The sequence below is a fragment of the Harpia harpyja genome, chromosome 13 (assembly GCF_026419915.1).
Source record: "Harpia harpyja isolate bHarHar1 chromosome 13, bHarHar1 primary haplotype, whole genome shotgun sequence".
NCBI lineage: Eukaryota > Metazoa > Chordata > Aves > Accipitriformes > Accipitridae > Harpia > Harpia harpyja.
Genome location: NC_068952.1, coordinates 29,485,510 through 29,506,381, shown reverse-complemented (window position 1 = coordinate 29,506,381; position 20,872 = coordinate 29,485,510). Strand labels below are relative to the sequence as shown.

Sequence of the window (20,872 nt, the reverse complement as noted above, 5' to 3'; positions counted from 1 at the left end):
TGCAGGCTGTCCTGCATCTTGCTTCCTGTGTTCATAAGCTTTTTCTGTGTAGCAAATGGGAGAGCAGGATAAAAATGTATTGTAGAACCATATAGGTGTACTTTGGCAACTATAAGAATTTCTGAGGTAGGTTTGCAGAGAAAAAAGTACTGGAAATGTTTTCCAAGCCCAACAGAAAACTCTGTCCATAGGATTCCTAGCTTGATGTTCTGGTTTCCTGACTGTGGGATATTTATTATGAGGGAGGTAGATGAACCAATTTTCCAGACCTTCTCATCAAAGAATGAACTTCACAGAGAAGTTATTCTGCTCTGACGAAGGCAATGCAGTGGCCTGATCTCTTGTGTCAGGGAGCTGCATTACTAAGTGAGAGGTCTCTTGGAAGGGTAATTTTGTTCCTGTTTTTTCAAGTTTTCTCTGAGTTGTTGGTAGAGGTAATTTTTAGCCTGCTGTTTGTTTGGATGATGAGGACCGGGATTTTTAGAAGCATATGCTTTGTACCAAGATGCTGTAACACAGGGGATGTGCCTTTTGATAGGATTGCACCAAGCAGTAGGTGCTGTGGGTCAGGAACCTACGGGTCGTTGCAGAGGGAGGAACCAGAAGACCCCAGTGCCGAGAGAGCTGACCCGGCTTTCAGTCGGCCAGCTGTCAAGGAAGAAAAGCTTCCAGTGTTTATTGAGTATGATTTGCCTTATGAAAGACGTGGAACAGAAAGTTTGTCATGCTCCTAACCCTTCACTAGAGAATGGTGGAGAAAGACAATAGGATGGCAATAGGAGAGCTCAGAGTTACAGCTGAATCTCCCTGCTTGGGAAATGAGCTTTCATCCTGACTGCACCGAGTGAAATATTCGTGCCTACCTCTCATTAGAGTAAACAGCAATATGCTGGCCTGCGGGTGATAAAAATATATCACAACAGCAAGGTCTGTATCCAAAAAGAAAGAAGAGGATTAGTTTTCTATGCATTTTAAGAAGGAAAAGAGTTTTCTGGCTAATATTTTCTGGCTGCTTGCATTTGTCATACCTACCATGGACCCATGAGACTCAGAGATGGCAGTCCCTTTGGTGATCTGGAAGAGCAGACAAGACCCTTGCTAATTCCTCTGATTTCCTTCCCCCCTGCACCCATCAGTGTCAGCTGTATTTTATCAATATTGAACATGCTTTACTGGCACTTTATTCACGTGGAACAGAGGTGATTTGTTGATAATATCCATATTTGCACAAAAGAGGTTGAGATCCAAGTGAAATCAAACAGCAAATATGTTTCTCTGTCTTCTTTATATGTGACAAGATGCATTTAGAGAGACACTTTTCGCATAAAATTTTGAGCCATTGTAAATAACTTTTTCATTTTTAGAGGTATTTTAAAAAAATTACTGTTGCTAAGAAATAAAAATACATGTCAAATACTTGTTCAGTTTAGCAGTATGCCCAACTGTCTGAGGAGTGCCCTCAGAACTGAAAATTAATTGGCTTTCACTGAAATCTGTACAGGTAATAAGCAAAAAGCTGCAGATTAAAGGCTTTATACATCTTATAAATTCTGCTTGTTGGTGCCTGTGCCACACACCTGTACAGTTCACTTCTTTCTGGCAAAGTCTTACTACTTTGTGTGGTATATTTAATTTCATGTTGTTTTTTATTTCACTTTACTGGAAATAGGAAAACAAGAACAAAAGGTTTGTTTAAAAAATAACAGTAACTGCCAACAGTAATAGTGTTTTCCAGTTTCATAATTTTTTGTAATAATTCATTCTGCAGCATGATTAAAGTAGGTTAAATATTAAGGTCAGCTCCCAAAGGAGGTGGGGTCTGAGCTGGCAGAACGCTGAGCATTCCTGCAAGAGGCTGGGCATGTAGGACTTCCCCTGCAAATGGTAGGGTTGTGTAGAATTGCTTCCTGAATCTTCAGTAGACAGAGATAGAATGTCTTATAACAAAACATTAAAGGTGACTTGGGTGAAATTTTTGTCAAAGTTTTTCCCCAGCAAGAAATGTGGATTTCATTCAAATTAAATCACTTCTGCTTGATTTAGCTTATGTCCTCCCAGAAAGTAAACAAGAATCAAGAAATTTTTTAATGTGTTTTGGTTACACCCTTGCAAAAAGAAGTAGTTATTAACTTTTTCAGTTTGAAATTGTAGTTTGACATTTGCTTCAATTATATTTAAATTAATATTCTAAAAATGAAAACTTTAATTTTGGATTGAATAAATTGCTGAGACTGATGCTAAGTGATTTTGTTGAAACTTTTCAGAGAAAAGATATTTTGAAAGAAAAAATAAAGTGTAATGTTTTACTGCTTTCAGAATTGTAGTAACATTTCTTTCATAGCATCATTGGATCAGAGAGGCTGGAAGGGACCTCGGGATGTTTCTAATCCAACCCCCTGCTCAAAGCAGGCTCAGCTCTGAGGTCAGACCGTTTCCCAGGATTTTATCCATTTGGGTCCTAAACCTCCCCAAGGACAAAGACTGCGCAACCTTGCTTGGCTGTCCTCAGGGTGAAAACACTTTTCCTTATACCCTGTCCAGACTTCTCTTGTTTCAACATATGCCCATTAGCTCTTGTTCTCCTTCTATGCCCTGGTTTGAAGAGCCTGACTCCGTCATCTTGATACCCTCCTCATAGGTAGTGGGGGGATGCTGTTCGGCATCTCCCAAACCACCATAACTATTTTTGTGAATCTGCTGAAGAGATCTAGATTACATTACTATTTGCCACTGTTCATGAATTTCTTTGTGCTTCAGCATATCTCCATGAAGGTGGGATCATAAAATTTCTTTCTTTTGTTTTGCCTGTTTTGCTTATAAGCTGTTGGGGTTGGACTGATTTTAGCATGTGTGCAGTCTGTTAGGAGGAGGACTTCGGTCTTGGACCTTAGCATATTATACGTAGTAATGGTGGTAGTCTCCAGTAGCTGAAAACAACTTGTCTCAAAGAATTGTCGCTATCTCATGGTGGGGACTTGATTAAGTACAAGACAAGACTAACAGGAACTCTTAGAGGAAATATTTTTTGCTACAACAGGAGATTGCTTGTCAGAGCTGGGTTTAAGTGGATTGAATTTCAGTGCATCTGCGTTGTCAGTATAGTTTACCATTTGTATGCTGTTATTTTAAACGTGCTGGCTTCCAAAATATTGATGAGGCAAAAAACCCAGTAAAGCTTACCTGCCTTTTGGCCTTTTTATGTATCTGTTTAATTGTTCTGCCAGCCAGAAAGTTAAACAATGACAAAATGGACTGTGAATCTGTGTGCTGGCTGCTTTTCCTCCTGGTGTTATGAGAGGTTTTTGCTGAATGGGACAGAGATGAAGTAAAATAGCTTTCCACACAGTGTGTGGTCAGGCTTTAGCATCCAGGGTAATAGAATAACTGTAATCGTATAAGCTCCATAAAACTTACAGTTAAAGAAATTGCTTTATGTGATTTTAAGGACTGTTATTAAATGGCCAGTGGTTTGTGGGCCTCTCATTCCAAAGCTTCTGTTAGTCACATTTTTGAGTTGTCATAACTGTCATTACTTCTTGCTCGTGAGGAGAGTCAGCTAGGGGCTGGCTAACCAGGAGTTCTGTCCCATGGTTTAAAGTTTGCTAGGTTGTCTCAGAGATGGGGAAAATCTGTTTGCCAGCCACCCCTGGTGTGGTACTTTCAGGAGAAGACAGTGTAACTGCACATCTATACCACTAATATTTTCCAGCTAACACTTGAAGACTGACAGATCTGCGTGTTTCTTGCTTTATGTAATAACAGTACAAATATAAAACAGTGCACATCTCCTTTCTTATTACTTAGTGGCAATGCTGGCATCTTGCGATCTAAATCTTTAGTATAGACAGGCAATACTTCTTAACACCCAAAGCTTGAGCTGGATGGAGCTTGTTTCTGATCTTTCCTTGAAAGATACTAGTGCTTTTGCCCTCAGCTCTGTGTGACTGAAATTAAGGCTACTCTGGTCTGTGGTTGTCGGTCTCCCGCGTATGCAGTTTTCCCAAGGGACTTGAAGACACATTGCCAAGTAACTGTGGCAGTAATAGGTAAGTGCTTACGTTTGAAATCATTTGAGTTATAGTAAATGTAGCTGGTTTTCTTCCCGTATTAAACTAGTGCTAAACATCTGATTTTATTTTATCCAAGTATAATGGTTCAGCTTGCTTCATGCATTAAGCATGCAGTGACACATATCCAACTCATCCTCAGAGCTTTCCAAGAACAAGATAATGCTGTGAGGACTGTCATCTGTCTGAGTACCATTTCTTATAAAAGCATTTTTCAGAGAGAAAAATAAGCTAGGTTAATAATAGAAACAACCTCTACCCGCTCTTTAAAAAAATTGACTAGTGATTTGTCTTCTGTGTTTGAGTGCTGAACATGGAAAGAAAGGAAAGAAAGCAGAAATGATCTTTCTCTAGCTAAATGTATCAAGCCATTGAGTCAAGATGTACTTTTCTTGATGGGTACTATTGAAGGGCAAGGGTATGATTTCTTGTAGAAATTTCAAATGTGATAGTTCTTTTGATCTGTTACTTTTTTGGCCATTACCTCTGTGCGTGAGAGCTAATTAATGATCCTGTTGCCAGACAGAAGGACATCTGTCACTGAATCAGGGTTTTTCAGGAGCTTTTAGGTTAGGTGAAAAGATCTTTACTGGAATACAGTGATACGTGGTGAAGAGAATCTTGTGGATCAAACAGTAATGACATGAGAAGTGGTTTGTTTTGTATCTTGTCATATCCTTCTCTAAAACTGGGCGTTTCACCCAAATAACAGCTGTGTAGAATATGAGTCCTCTGTCCTGCAATATGTACTTGTGTAGGACTTTGAGCTTCTCATTAAGCTACTGGTCTTCAAGCATATTCATCTTCATTTTGGTGCAACCTAGGAGCAGGTCTGTTGGCAGAGAATTTACACAAATTTGAACTTGATATAAGAGCAGGTCTGAGCTGTTAATTTCACTGAGATTGCCCATGCGCAACAAGCCTCAGATTTTATAAGACCTGTCCTGAATAAAGTTCGAAGCCTTGTTTTGACTCTGTTAGAACTAAGTAGGTTAAAAACAATGAGTTTCTGAACAGTTACAATACAGTTCCAGGGGAGAGCACAGTCACTTAAGGCACTGTGGCCAAAACATCTGAATTAACCACCCAAGAAGTGAAAGATTGCAGCCTGGGACAGCTTTATTGTTGCTATGAAATTGAACGCATACATAAAAATAAAGAGAACAATAAGGGGCAAGTGTTTACTGGGCATTAGAGAGATGTTTATTATACCTTCTACAGCATAAGCAGAAAGCTCAAATTATCTCCAGATTTTAAAGGCATTGTAAAATAATTAAACACAAATACTAAGAATCTTACTGGAACTACAAATCCAGGAAATGTTCCTCTGAGGATTCTTATTTCATTCTTTACATGTCTTACTAGGCTGCAATGCCACAGCCCTGGGTTTGGCCACACAGAGAATTAAAGTGGAGTAAAGTTGCCCTGATTCTCATTTGTAGCTCATAAGTCCTGTTGGAAGGCAGGGAATGTAGGCTGGGAAGGGCCATAGCAAGCCAACTGCCAGATTTATTGCTCTGTCTTTTTGCTTTCAGTTTGGATGAGAAAAACTGTTCCGTATTGAGGTACAAGAAAAAGCCCTTGGAGGTGGTTCTTGCTCTGCCATGGAGCACGTCTCAGGTGGTAGCCCTGGTTTGCAGCAGATGGTGGAGAGGCAACCTGGCCCCTTGCAGCAGAGCATGGCTGTTAGCTTGTCGGTTAAACATCCTGTAAAGCTTCTCTGTTCTCTTTGCTTTAGAAGATGCAAAGAAAGGCATGGCACAAAGGAAGCCATGGCTCCTGGCCAGATCATTGCCCTCCAAATAGAAAGATGAGATTTTGTATGAAACTACATTTAGTACCACATGCCTCAGATTTTAAGGTCAGGGAAGTGCTTGCCATAGTAATTCAGGCATATTGGGCACGTCAAAGAAAAATGATTTAGAGCACCCTTTGGCACGAGCCAGTTCAGGAGGTTAAATCAGTAGTAGCCAAGCCAAAATAAATGTGAGGAAAGAAGCAAGGGAGGGAAAGGAAGTATGCAGACAGGGAAGTGGCAGGTATGGGGCCTCTCCTTTTGGTGGTAGTACTCAGGTCAACTTGGCTGTAATGTCACCTTAGTGAAACTGCATCACCTATACAGGTGATTGGGAGAAACAGAATCACTTTTGGTGATGATTCAGAGAAGCTAGGTTACATCCCTGTAATTAGAACATGTGAACATCCCATTTAGTACCCTGTGTCCAGTTTGTATAGGCAGCATATAACTGTCATAATTCAGTAACTAAAGATCCTGGAGAAGAAAGCAACTGTTGAGTGACCCTGTGTAACCGAAAATCAAGACTGGCTTTTCTCATAGAAAAAAGCCTGCATGGTTGTAATTTTGCTGTATCCCGTTGGTTTTTACCTTACAGCTACATGAGGACCTATATGATATGATGGCTCATTTTATATAAACCTATTTACCCGAAACAGAAAATACACCGTGAACCCGTATTTGCAAACATTTGAGTTGGAAATAATCAAAACTAATGGCAGGCTTCCAGTATATTTTTGTTTGACATTCCATCAGTTAACTGAAGTACTGTGCAGACTACATTTTACTTAGTAGGTGACAGTCAAGAATTTCTACTTTTTCTACAGGAAGAATTACAGCTGGGGTTTACAAAAAAAAAAAAAAAAAAAATCATTGGTAGGGCTTTTGTTTTGAGGGTGAGGCTGGGTAATGGTGTCTTCCACTTTTAGGTGCCCAACCTGAGACCATAGGATATGAGTGTTTCACGCTGGGTAGCCAGCACAGTTGGTCACAAACATAGATGTATTTTATAACTAGTGATATATCTGCACAAATATGCTTTGAAAGCTTGTTTAAGAGACTGGTTTCCAAACTAAACTTCCATCTATTTTCCAACCCAGCACCAAGATACAGCAGGCAAGGTAGCTTTGGGTAAGTAAAGATAGCGTTTTAATTACTAGGGAAGATCATGAATCTCCTTTGGGCTTGTCAAACCAGCACATCCTCTGGTAAGCCATCCCTTGCAACATACAAAGTTCATACCTTACTCCTTGAGTGGTGCACCCAGTGGAGAGTATGTGTCTTATAAAATGAAATTTATACCTCCAAATAAAGAAGAAAAATCAATCTTTAGTTTTAATGAAAATTGTAAATATTTATATTAAAGTTAGCTAGTACATGACTGTTTAGCCCCCACAGCTTGAGAGCCATTTTCTTTGTGGAAAATATGATATGAGAGTGAGCATATTTTCAATTTTTATTTTGACACAGAAACTGATATGCCCGCTCACTGGCCCCTATGATCTGGAATTCAGTTTCCAGGGGTGATAAGTACCGGATGCATCGTAGTGTAATACGAAACTCCAGTAATGAATAATTATACAGAGATACCTAAGGAAATTTCTTCAGATGTCAGTAGTGAAGGGGCATGTCAGCTACTGAAGTGTGAGAGTCAGTGTTACTTACCAATAATGACCTTCGCTGACACAAGTGTAAATAATATTTTAAGTATTCACTCAAATGTCTAATCTCCTTCTGAATCTAACAAACCTGCTGGCCTTACTGACCTCTACTTTGACAGCGAGTCCTAAAGCTTTAATTTTGCCTTGGATGATGTGTTGGTGAAAAAAGTAATTTCTTTTATCACGCTAAACAGGTGTCCCTTGAATTTTATTAGCAGTGTCTGTTTTCTTAGTTAAATGAGAGGAAGCAAACATGCCATGAGTTGGCATAGCCAGGCTCACTGAAGTTCATGATCTTATATGAATTTATGCCAAATGAGGTCCCAGTCCACTCTGTTCGAGCTGGAGGCACACAAACATTAAGTATGCAGGGAAGCTTTATTTATTGTTCTTTAAGTGCTGTATCACACCGTTTGTGGTTTGTTTTTTTTCTCCCCTGACTATTGCTTAGCAACAAGTGGATGTATGGATTTGTTCTCAGTTTCTAAAGTTGCTTTTTCTGAGCAGCCAGAGTTAATTTAGAAACCATGAATTTTCAAACTGTTCCTTCCACAGTGTTTCCTTATGTACGTTGCACTGTAACCATTACCCACTGACTTCTCTAAGCAAGGTATTTACAGAGCTTTCCATAATGCCTTTTATTTCGTCTAAAGAGTTTCATCAACTTCATTCTTGTATTGCTTATAAGTAGTATGAATAACTTTCTTAGCAGAGATCTTTGCATCACCCTTAGCAGTGCCTTTGTTCTGTGTTAAAAATGGATTATTTAATCCACTTCTGTTCATTCCTCTCTCTAGACAAGTTTCCAGAGAGCATACTTTGCCCCCTCACATCTCAGAATTACCTCTAAGCCGGTTTACTTCCATTTTTTCAATAAATCCCCCAGAGGATCTTCAGCTTTCAGAAAGTTCGTATCAGTCATTATTTGGCTTCCAGTGTAGGGGAATAAGCTCTAAAATGAATGTGTTTGAAAATCCCAGCCTGCCCATGGAGTTTTAAGGGAAAAAATATATCACCATTTCTGCATAGGTGGGAGGTGAAAAGCATTCTGATTGCCCAAAGATACACCTTATTCAAATTGTATTTTAAAAAACAAAAAGCAGAGAATGTCCTTTCAAGAAATGACCTCAGTCTTTGGTGTGGATCAGGTGGACATTCAAAGCAGTTCCCCTTTCCTGCCAGCAATCCATCAGTTTTATTTGGATTGAACTTTAATCAGCTTTCTAATGCCCCTCCTGCAATCTCAAATCTTGATCTTGTGATTATTTCCTCGTATTTCCTCTGCCACAAATCTTTTAAGCTTTCAAAAAGTCTCCAGCTGCTTGTTTATTTAGGGACTCTCAGGAAAAAATAATCTAAATTAACTGAAGGTGTGAATCCAAAGCATATTAGCTAAACTGGATTAAATCTGCATTATTTTAGAAGATAATTCAGTAAAATGACATTAAAGTCAATTCTGTTGTGAATGAGCGTGTCCACACAGTGGTCTAATACATTTAAAATTACGCACTTCAAAAATTTAATTTGGATCAAGTTTCTTGTGTGTCTCTGTGGACACAATCCCTACCACAGCCATAACGCACACAGCAGGGAAGTGGTTTGTGTTGCACTGGAGCCCACTGCGCACCCCTGCATAGTTCATAGCTGATGTCACTTGGTGTAGGAGTCGGTCAGAAAATCAGCATTGTCTCAACACTGTCATCAGGAACATGAACAGTACATTTCCTGACAATGGCCTGTTTGGAGCGCAGTGGCCGATCCCAAGAACGGAACGTGCGGTACAAGGCTCCTGGAAGGTACCTGGCTAGAGCCATTAGACTGTCAAAAAGGATGGATTGCAACTGTTGCCATAACATCGATGAAGAAATCATGAACTTTAAATGAACTTTGCTTCATTATAATACCAAAACACACCTCCTGGTCGAAGGCTACCCGCCTCCAAGACTTACCACGCTTCGGACACTGACCCTGCGCCTGCGTGATAGCCTCGCTCGAGAAGGGCGGAGACTCCTGAGGCAGAGGTGGAGCAAGGTGTGTTACTAAGCATAAAAGATGAATTCTGAACAACGGAAGTTTGGAGCTTCCCCACCAAGGACCACGACGATCGACGACGCAGCGTTAGCTGGACCCAGGACCGTTAGGATGTCTTGAGATCAGCGGTGGTAGCTATAACTTCTCTTTCTCCTCTCTCTAAACTTAACTTTACTTTTCTCCTTTCTTTCACCCATCCCTAACTATCGCGTGCCTCTTCACAGGCAATACAATAAAGTTTTACTGCGTGATTATTGCTATCCCCTTTGGTGTTGGTCACCTTAATTTTGCACTTTCGAGATCGTAGCAAACGAACCATCACGAGTCCACTGAGTGGACCGTGACACTTGGCTCAAGTGGGATATAATGTAACCTGGAGAATGATCAGCTTATTGTCAATACATAAAGCCGTGCTGCCATCATCACCATTTCCATTACTGCAGTAGTATGCATAGTCTCAAGTGGAAATCAGAGTCCTATTATACTAGTGTCCTGGTTTCGGCTGGGATAGAGTTAATTTTCTTTCTAATAGCTGGTATAGTGTTGTGGTTTTGGTTCAGGATGAGAAGAATGTTGATAACACACTGATGTTTTCAGTTGTTGCCAACTAATGTTTAGACTAAGTCAAGGATTTTTCAGCTTCCTATGCCCAGCCAGCAAGAAGGCTGGAGGGGCACAAGGAATTGGGAGGGGACACAGCCAGGACAGCTGACCCAAACTGGCCAAAGGGGTATTCCACACCATGTGATGTCATGCCCAGTATATAAACTGGGGGGAGCTGGCCTGGGGGAAGGGATTGCTGCTCGGGAACTGACTGGGCATCGGTTAGTGAGTGGTGAGCAATTGCACTGTGCATCACTTGTTTTGTATATTCCAATTCTTTTGTTATTATTGTCATTTTATTATTATTATTGTCATTATTAGTTTCTTCCTTTCTGTTCTGTTAAACTGTCTTTATCTCAACCCACGAGTTACTTTTTTTTTTTTTCTCCTAATTCTCTCCCCCATCCCACTGGGTGGGGGAAGTGAGTGAGCGGCTGCATGGTGCTTAGTTTCTGGCTGGGGTTAAACCATGAGAACTAGATATTAAATGAAAGCAAATTAGCTGGCTTCTGTACAAAGAGCAGAGTCTAAACAGCTGCTGGCTGGACCAGGCGGGCCATGAACTGCAGCAGCATCAGGTCTCCCAAGGTCCAGCCTGGTGCTTTGCCTGAGAAGTCTGGTAGTCCAGAGAGTCCGCATGGGAGAGCCAGGCCTCTGACTTGCCTTGAAAAGTAAAATGTGAGAATTTCTAACCTCCTGTGCTAGATCACAGGGCCAAATCAGAATCAGCTGGCATGACCAACTGTGTTGAGAGCAATGCTAGCCACCCAAGCTGAATGATTTTACTCATGCAAGTGTGCTCACAAGAAAGCCACACTGTACATGTTTGTGTCATATTGCAGACTACCTCTGGTTAAAATAACCTTCTCTTCCCAGTTAAATGCTCTGAGAATTACCTGAGGCTTATTGCCTCTTTGATCCCCTTCAAAATTCAGTCAAGTCTGATAGGGCTTGTAAATGATTTTCTAGCCTGCCATGAATTGATTTTTCTCTCCTTGGGGAAAAAACAGAAAATCCCATGCAGTTGTGAGAAATAGTTCATTGCTTTTTCATCCATTTTGCCAGTTGCAAGCCAAAAATGTAAAGGAAAATGCAGGTTCTTCCATTTGAATGCAATCTCAAAGGTTATAACTGTCAAACTAGAATATAGTTCCAAGGTTTTGAAAAGGCCAGGTACCTCCAACAATGTTTTTTCTTTAAGAAAATGCCAGCTATGGGCTTGGTTGGGTCAAGAAGTGGTTTGTATTACACTACTGGCTTTGTAAAAAGAACAGCAAATGCTGGAGAAGCATTTAGTAGCAAGAGGGATAATGAATCTGTCAGTCAACTTAGAAAATGGCTTTTAGGAAATGTGTTTTCACCCGAGGTGAGTCAATGGGACCAGATGTATGACCAGAGTGGGTGGAGCCATTGCCTATATTTAAGACTGGACTACTGAACTTGACCACAGGAGTAAATTTTTCAGTGTGTTTGGCTAACATATGTATTTCCAATTGTTGCACTTAGTACAAGATTTTGCTTAAAATAATTTTATAGCGAAGCTAAGACATACAGAAAATCTTGATTCAGCATGGACAATGTCATAAAAGCATTAGTGACAGAGAGTGTGGAAGCTGAAATCTTTGAATCCTCTCAAACCATTGAAATGTTGCTAGGAAAAGGAGAAATTGGTGCTTTTTGCTTTGGTTTAGACCAACACATTTTGATTATGTTTCCTATGAAAAAGAAAGCAGACTCTTAAAAAGAGAGGGCCAGGTGATGAACTGCAGCCTTTAGGCCAGAGGGAAGGGGAAGAACAAGGACAAGGAAGTGGTACAGAAACTTGAGCTGTAATTCTGTGTCAGGTCAATTAAAATTTCCTAGTGTTTTTCTTTTATTAAAAACTAATCTCCCTGGAACTGCTTTTCACTTGCCATAGGCTAAAAGAATACATGCTGGCAGTGCACACAGTTTGCACACAACCAGCTGACATATGGCAACTTCACACCCAGCAGTAATTTGTTCATGTGTCTGAGGCATCTGATACAAACACAAGGTACTTGCATACTGAATTGAGTGTGTGTGTGTATGTATATGTAGGCTCAATCTTTTTTCCGTGACTCCTTGGGATAAAATAATGTAATTACTTTTATAAATGTCAGTGTTGGATAATGTATACTGATACCGGTGTAATGGAGCTAAAGCTTCTTAAAACTTAGGAGGATTTAGAATTATTGGTCTTGACTGTCACACTTCAACAAAGTAAGGAGAGCTACTGTCAGTACAGGCTCCTTCTATACCTATCTTAATTCACAATTTGTCTGCCAAAGCAAACAACATGGAAGTAGCCTCATGAATTGTTATATCCATCTCTCCTTTGAGATGGTGCTCCAGTTGACCTGCTCTGTTTAAAGTGCTCGTTTTATAAAAGGGAAAGCATGGGACAGCATGATTAATATTAACATTATCCCTGGTCAGTACAGAACACACAAGTGTTGGAACAAAACAGCTGCAACAAAGGCTGAATGTTGAATTGTCTCTCAAAACAAAACATTTTGCAGAACAAAAGTATGAAAAGTTTCTGTACCAGAAAAGCTTAGCTTTTTAATCAAAGTCTATACAAACTTCAGCATTCTTATCTGAGAATACCATAGTATTAAAACCAGTTGTCATTGTCTTCCCTGCTTTGTGGTTAATGCAGCTGTAGTTGGTATGATTATCTCCATCTCGTTGCAAACAGCAATGTTTTCACTGGTCACCGATTGTTCAGTTTTCAGACTGGCTTATGTTTTAAGAGGTGATAAAAATTTAAAACAGCTAGTGCAAGGCTTCTTACACCTCAGCAAATTCACCTGAGCATTTAATACTAATTAACTTAACAGTGGCTGCTTACATCCAAACATTGCACAAGTATTCATTTTCCAATCAGAGGCTTATGAATGAGACACAATTCTTTGTGAACCATTTGGTGACTGAACTTAATTTGAGAACAGAAATTGCTGTATAGCTCATTGATTTAATTGGAGGTTTTGGAGCTTTCTTGCAGGCTGAATTGCTTCAACAGATGAGATAGCAACAGAGGCCTGATTGTGACCCTCCTTAATGCAGACTGTGTAAATTTGGAGCAACTTTGTGAAGTCAGTGACGTTAAACTAGGGATAATGAGTGAAGAACAAGAATTATAAAACTGTTGGGATCAATGAGGTCAAAACTGAGATCCTACATAAGTAGTAACCTGATAAATACCTTTCTTTATTCTTGACTGCTTGTGTTGATGAGTTTGGGGTTGTTTTAGCTCACTCTTGTCATTTTTCCCACAGAGCTGCTCAGAAATTGAACCTGTCTTCCAAAAAGAAGAAGCACAGGCCTTCTGCATCATCCGTTCCTGAATCTCCTCTCTTCTCTACCAGCTTCACCAGTATCCTTCAGACCTCCCCACCACCTGCACCACCATGTTTGTTGAGGGCAGTCAGCAAAGTGAAAGACACCCCTGGTTTGGGCAAGGTAGGCCTTGCAAATATCACTAAAACACTTGTTTTCTTTGGGAGAAGATTTTATCCTTGCACAAAACTTTAAGGGAATTGAAAGACCATGTCCTTTCTCAGTTGGCTTTACTGCAATCGGTCCCTGAACACGTGTATAAAGGCCTAACAATGTAAGTTAATTAATGCAAGTGAACTAATAAAATTGAAGTTGACATCAACACAGCCAGACCTACTTGTGCAGCAGCAATACATATCAAGGCCAGCTACACTAAACGCACCTGCATTGGGACCACAGTGCTACTAGATGGTGGTAATGCTTGTTCTGCTAGGGTTTCTGAAGCAGTTGGTCTCTGTGGCTGTGTTTAAACTGTGTAGCAGTTGCTTGCTGTGGCATATTCTGGGTTCCTGATCCCCTTGCTGTCCAGACTGGTGTCTTGGCTGGACACACTGTAATTTGTTTCCACCTCATGTTTCCTGGCTTTCTTCCAGTACAGTCAGGGCAAGACTGGGCCATGTACCTGAACAAAGCCTATGCTGATAATGATGAATTGCTCCTTTTTCCTTCTGTCATGTTATTTCCTCCCACTGTTCATAATCATACCTTCTTAAAATGCTGTTTAGGTGCACACTTATAATGGAAAATGGTTGAGGCAATGGAGGAGGTGGTTATATAGTTTGCTGTTGCTTTGTTGTTTGTCCGAGTGGCCCTTCCTTTTTCCCTGTCATAAATGGAGAGCCTGGCATATTGCATCTGGGAATACACGCATGCAGTTGCCGAGGACAGCAGTTTGCTTTAATCAAGGTAGTTTCTTATGCAAGCATCTGTGTGCGGGGCTTTTCCATATTCATTGAATACTAAGCAGTGACAATGAATTTGGCGAAAATCTTTGTGTTTAGAAGAGAAATTGTAATGTATGATCTAGGAGTGCTGAGCATAGGATGGGCTTCGGAATTTTCACTGCTGATTTTGGATACTCACTTTCTTGTGCAGTTCCAGTGTTTTTTTCAAAGAACAATGGTATTACTTTCATGGATGGTTTAATGCCTGTTTGAAAATGGTTTCCCTCCACATAGGGCTCCCTTTCTTTCGTCTTGCCTGGTAGGTGGGAAGTAATGTACAAATCTGTCATGATCTCATAAAAGTTAGTAGTGATGCATACTCTCACTTTAGTGAGAGGAGGACTAAACTTGAACCTGTTCATTGCTGTAAGAAGCTGCTATGGAAAATATTTACATTAGAAGCCATGCTCTCCAGATCCTTACTTTTCTGTGCTTGGGACAGGTTATATCTGAATAAAAATAAAAATTCCACTGAGGAATAATGAAGGGTGTGTTCATGAAAACAAGGGACTAATTTCCCTTGTTGAACTGTGTGGGCACTTTTCCTGATTATTAGTTTTCACCCTTCTGAAGAAAAGTGTCTACACACAGAAAGACACAAACATAGCTCTGTCAAAACACTGCAAGCTTGATCAGAACCTTCCTTGCTCCTCTAATTATTGGTTTCCAGTGGATAGGGCTTGGGAAACAGTTTTGCAATATGCCCGAACAGACCTATGATTTGCTGCTTCATCAACACCATGTACCAGAACAGGCTCCAGGCTTTCCACCTGTATAAGTAAAACTGAAATTTTGCAGTCCAGCTGATGAAGGAGGATATTTCTTTTCAGTTTAGACTTACTATCCCGTAGCTATCGGAGTATACAAGAAATAGCTAAGAGGTTTTAAAAAAAAAAAATGTTTTAACACATTTCTCCAAAGTAATAAACCAAATCAGGTTAATTCATATAGTCAAAATAGAGAAAATTCTTTCTTTTTTCCACATTTCCATTAGCAAAAATATGTCTAACCTACGGTTTCTGGAATTCAGTTTCATTTTTCACCTCTGGCTTCTTCTAGGAGTCACCCTATAATTATGACCTGAAGCTTGTATACTTTCATCAAAGTTTCCCATCAGTTTACCTCTGTAGCACAATTTTCATTTTAATATGTCAGAAATAGGTGTGAGGCATAATAAGTAAATAACTGCAGAATAACAATGTAATTTATCTGTCAGACTGAGAAAACTTCAGATAAGGTAATGGAATTTCCAGCTTGTTTGCTTTTTAATTTTTATTGTTGTTATTTATACATGTTCTGTTCGGTTTGGTTGGCATATGTTTTGATAGGAGCATGCTAAAAAAAACTATGTTACTTTTCTCAGCATTTTCTCTCATATAGTATTTTCTGTAAGTGTATAAATTTATAAAATGTAGACCTGTGTGGAGGAAGCAGGTTCAGGGAAGCTAAATGTTATTTTCAGTCACTTTAAGGTTTTTTCTGGTTTGTGTTTAAATAACATTTTACCAGCAATCCCAGTGTGATAAAACTCTGTTTTGCTTTGGGTTTGAGTGGGCTGGGCAATTTCTAACATGACAGTTTGTTACTGGAAAGTCTGGTTCACCAGAACTGGAAATCTGGCCATTACCAAGGACTCTGGATTTCTGAGACCGCTGGGGACGGCTGTGCACAGACTGCCCTGGTCGGGCTTCCTGGCAGGCAGACTCTTAGCTATAGGGCTGGCAGCCCTGGCACAGACTCTGGATGTTGCTAGATTGGTGTTAGATTGAGAGCTGTCCGTTTGCCGGCGTGGGTGGGTATGCAAGACGCTGTGGGATAGGAAGTCAGGTACTTCAAATCTTAGACTTTGAGGTTCAATTTCATTTCATAGTTTTCTAAAATGAACTTGCCACCAAACAGTTGCCATTTTATATTTTCACTTCTACTAGAAATTTCAAAGATTCTACTTCTCATTGCAAACTTGATGACAATGATTTATTTAAATTTGTAGAGTTTCTCAGCTGTCATGTGCAGGCATGCAATTTTTGTGAGTTAAACTAGGAGGATTTGCCTATCAGCAACATATTTAAAAGTTAATTGGCAGCTCAGTTAGTATGGATATGGATACAACTAAAGTCTAAACTGACAAAGAGAAGAGAATTAGAGAGTGTATACTCAGGCTGCATGCTTCACACCTTTTCTTACAAAACGCCTTGCAAATCAAACTGTACCAGCCTGGAATTTGGAAGAAGTATTATTTGAAAGCTAAAGTTCAGCTTCACAGAAGGGGGAAGATGGTATTAATAATGAAATGTTGGGACTGCATAATCACCATTTTACTTCACTGTTAGATACACCATTGACCTTAGCAGAAATACTGCAGTGTCAAAGTGAAATAAAGTAGTAAAGGATCAGATTTTTTGTTGCACTCACTTCAGGGAGAACTTTTTGGAAATAAAATAAAAGGTTTGTAACCATGTTGCAAATATATTAACAGTGGTGCTTGTATGGATCATAACATACACATGTGCTTTGGGTTTGCATTTGCTGGCAGAGGGAGCTGATCCCCGGGTAGTAGTGTGGTATCCCCACAGTTGTTTCTTGAGAGCAGAGAGTTTTCTTTTGGGTTGAGCAACAGTCCTGCTCCATAAACTGCCACAGCTTGAGCATCACCTTTCCTTCTCTCTCTGCTTTGAATCATCGTATTCTGAGAGTGGTAGATTGCTTTTGCTGGGTTTACACACACAGTGTGCCACTGTTCTGGATGACTGTGTGCGCAGTTTCCCCAAGTCCCATCGTTTTCTGGAACATACTCCTTAAGCCTGTTTTGTCCTTGCTGACAATGAGCCAAGAAACAGAGCAAAAAGGCTTTCCATGCAGAAATAATGAATTATTCCATGACTGCACTTAGATTAACTAGTGTAAGGGCATTCTATTAAGGTTTGCTTAGATTTGCTCCCCAGTCTTCTTCCCTCCCCTCCACTTTCTGTCAAACAAAGCCGAAACTAAACCAAGACTTTTGATGAAAATCCAAAATGTTCTTTCTGTGAAAGATGATGTTTTGCTGAATCCCACATTACCCATGAAAAACAGCTTGTATGAAAAATTTTCTGCCAGCCTTAATAAATAGGTTGTTTTCAGGTGCCACAGGGTTCAGGATGAATGGATGTAGTCTCTGTGCTTTCTTTAATTTATTATTTTTCTGTGTGTAGTCTTATAAAACTCTGTCACTGAGAGGTATTTGTTATGTTTGGGCAGAGATTAGTTTACTTTTCCTTATATATTATTTTTTGGTGTGAATTGTTTTTTGTTGGTACTTGTTAATCTGAAAATAAAATAGCAATGTTTGTGTGTTAAAATGATCCTTATGCAAAAGGTTTCTACCAGGGAGAAAGAAGTCGTCATTGTACCTTCTTTGGGAAGTCATTTCAACCTATTAGCAAAATGGACTGTAATTTGTGATCTTGTGTTTACTTTTTATTTTTCTGTAGCATCAGGACTCCTGCTCTCAGACCCCAGCCCCATTTTGCTAAATAATGTATAAATTCAGATTAAAAAAAATGGTTTCTGTCCCAGGGCACTTATGATCTCAGTGTAGGGAGGAAGACCAGACAGACAGAGAGACGGGAAGCAAGAAGAAACAATGAGGTATTATTGGTCATCTTGATAGCGGTGCCCCCAACCCATCAACAGTCTAATATTAGATACCCCTTGTCAAGCTTTGGTAGGTGTTGTAGAAGAGGAGATTATTAAAATCTTTGGAGGGGGAGTAATAGGTTACACTGCAGATGCTTCTGAGGAGACCTTTCCAAGTGTGTAGGGCAGGGTAGGAAGCAGCACAGAGGGGGGTTTTTGAGAGTCTAGTAAGTGAGTGAGAGATGCGGGAGCTGGTCACCTGGCAGGGGCTGAGCGCGGAGACTGGCTGGGAAGGGCTGTGAATGGGAGCCAAGCCATGGCCAAATGCCAGGAATGCCCACAATATGCTGGTAGGAGATTGGTTCTGTGATAGACACTCCTAAGTCATACACCTTGCTCCTAAAGACCTGTGTCACATACTAAAAAAGGTTCAGTTAAAATTTTTCAGTGCCTGGCTGTAAGAATTTAATCTTCCATTAAAGCACAATATTTGATTGAAATAATCGTAAAGTCTACTGTTCCCTTTACATTAGTCTGCAGCTTGCCTTTTCCTCACATTGATTTGCATAAAACTCTATCTGGAAGCATCAGAAAGATTTTGTCTGACCTGAAAGTGCCTCCACTAAAACAGCAGGCCATTTTCAGAGGCACTCAGCTGTGTCATTCCTTTGAATTTTTGTGAATGTCACTGGGAGCTGGTACCCACTTCCCTGAGGCCCACTGAAGGTTCCTACCATAAAGTCTAGCTAGTAAGTATCTTGTTCGGTGAAGGAGAGCACATTTGTGTGGGGAAAGGTGTGATACTCCTTTCCTCTTTGGAGGCAGGAGGTCCACAAAGGCAGAATACCACTGACGATTAACAGACAGAGTCTTATGTCTTTGGCCTAAAAAAGACAGTGGTAGTATCATTGTAAAAAATCAAAAGATGGTCTTATGTCACACCATCCCACTTTGTATATTGAACATATAACATGCTACTATCCTTTTGATCCAAGTGGCTAGTCAAGATGCAGTGCTTTGCAGATTTTTTCCAGATAGGGGAAGAGATTATGAAGGGAATGCATCAGGTATTGTTAGTTCAATTCAGTTCCTTTACAAGGAAATACAAAATCTTGAATGCCAACAGAGAGAAGCAACTAAAGGCAATTTTCCTTCTTACTCCACCAGGTCCTTTCAGCTAGGACTTCAATGTCTCATTCCTTCCTCGGTTTAAGGGCATTTCTTTGTCCTACAGTACCAATGTTTGTTCAAGTTTTTCTTCTCCTTGTTGTTCTTTCTGTCCCTGCTTCTCCACTTGTTTATATGTACATCTGCCAAAAGTAACAGTGAAGAAAGCCCTACTGCCCAAGCAGTTCATCTTTCTGAGTAGATTCAGAACTGTCTTTTGGCAGGGGACAGAAGTGTATGCCAATGCTTTGGGTTTGCAAACTGCTAGTATTTCAGCTATCCGCTGCCTTGAAATAGTTTATTGGACTTTTCACTAAGTAGGGCAACAATTATTGCACTGGCCTTGACATGCTTTAATCCAAGCTATAACAGTGCAATATGTGTGTTAATAATGAATAAGTATTCTATTGGCTATAGCCTGTATGAATCATGATTTGAATAGTCTTTGTCAAAAGATGTTTTCAATAGCTGTGTCAACTCATTGTATCAGTGCAGTGGAAAGTAGACAGACATTCTTAGACTTACGTGATTTGCAAAGTTGATTTGAAGGGAACAAAATTGATGCACATCTTGATTAAGTCCAAAAGATATAGGAAACCTCCTTTTCTACTATCAGAATTTGCATTTTGGCTAGCTGATTGGTGGATGTGATGATTTTTTTGGCAACATTATGGTATACATTAAGCAGGTGTTTATGAAAACCTGTGTTAAGGTCAGCAGAAAACCTGTGTTAAGGTCAGCAAAAAACCAAGCACAACTTGCAAAATATGTTCTGTATTTCACTTCACTGCCATCCATCTTGAAGGTTTTTCAGAGAGAATCAAATAGGTTTTCTTTCCTTTGTAAAGCAGAGGTTCTCTGTCCTTCATTACTCAGGTGTATAGGGGGAAAAAGTTAATGGTTAGGTGACAAATGTGATTTTAAACCCTTTATCACAGAAAACAATTTCTGAAGTGAAAGCTGGTTTTGCCCAAAGTTACCATGGTTACTGAAATGGGGAAGAAAAAAAAAAAAGGATGATCCCTTGAGGCATTTAAAGGAGACATGTGTGTTCATCTTTGTTGTCAACATGATTGTTGTACAAATTAAATAGTTAGTTCCACTTGGAATGAAATCCAGGTGGCCTTTTGCCCTCTAGACAGAGTTGCTCAGAACTGGGATTTTCCTCACCAAATCTACTGTTTGGACCTGGTGGAGGCTTTCATGCTCTTTGGCTAGATTCCTGCTAGGTGGGCTTTTCTGGGAGGAGTTTTCATACCTGAAACTGCTTTAAGAAAAAGGTAAAATTAATAAAAGCTGGAACAATTGCTACAAACAATAATCTCTTACCTCCGTCAGTCATATTTTCTATGCACACTTAGTTTGTCTTTCTCTAAAGTAAAGCTTATCCTGGATGTGGAAATACCAACCCTGGCATGCCTGGACTCTGTCAGATTGCATTTTGGTTGGCTGTGAGATTTAAAGACAGACCTATTTTAAAGAAATTTCTATGCAGTCACGTTTCTACAATTTAGAGAATGGCCATAATTGCTGTTCCTTCTCTTTGTGAAGTGCAGAAGCTGCTACTTCATGGGAGATAGGAGCACATATCAACCAAGCCTGCTAAGAGAAAATCTGGCCTGTTGCCTA

At 39.9% G+C, this 20,872-nt stretch overlaps 1 protein-coding gene across 1 annotated transcript in view; it reads left to right on the top strand.

Moving 5' to 3' along the window:
* KIF26B (kinesin family member 26B) overlaps nucleotides 1–20,872 on the top strand; it is a 317,496-nt gene that overhangs the window by 182,491 nt on the left and 114,133 nt on the right. The window contains exon 5 of the mRNA XM_052806304.1: nucleotides 13,457–13,640. Within this exon, the coding sequence (XP_052662264.1) occupies nucleotides 13,457–13,640 (184 nt within the window). The remainder of the gene's footprint in view (nucleotides 1–13,456; nucleotides 13,641–20,872) is intronic.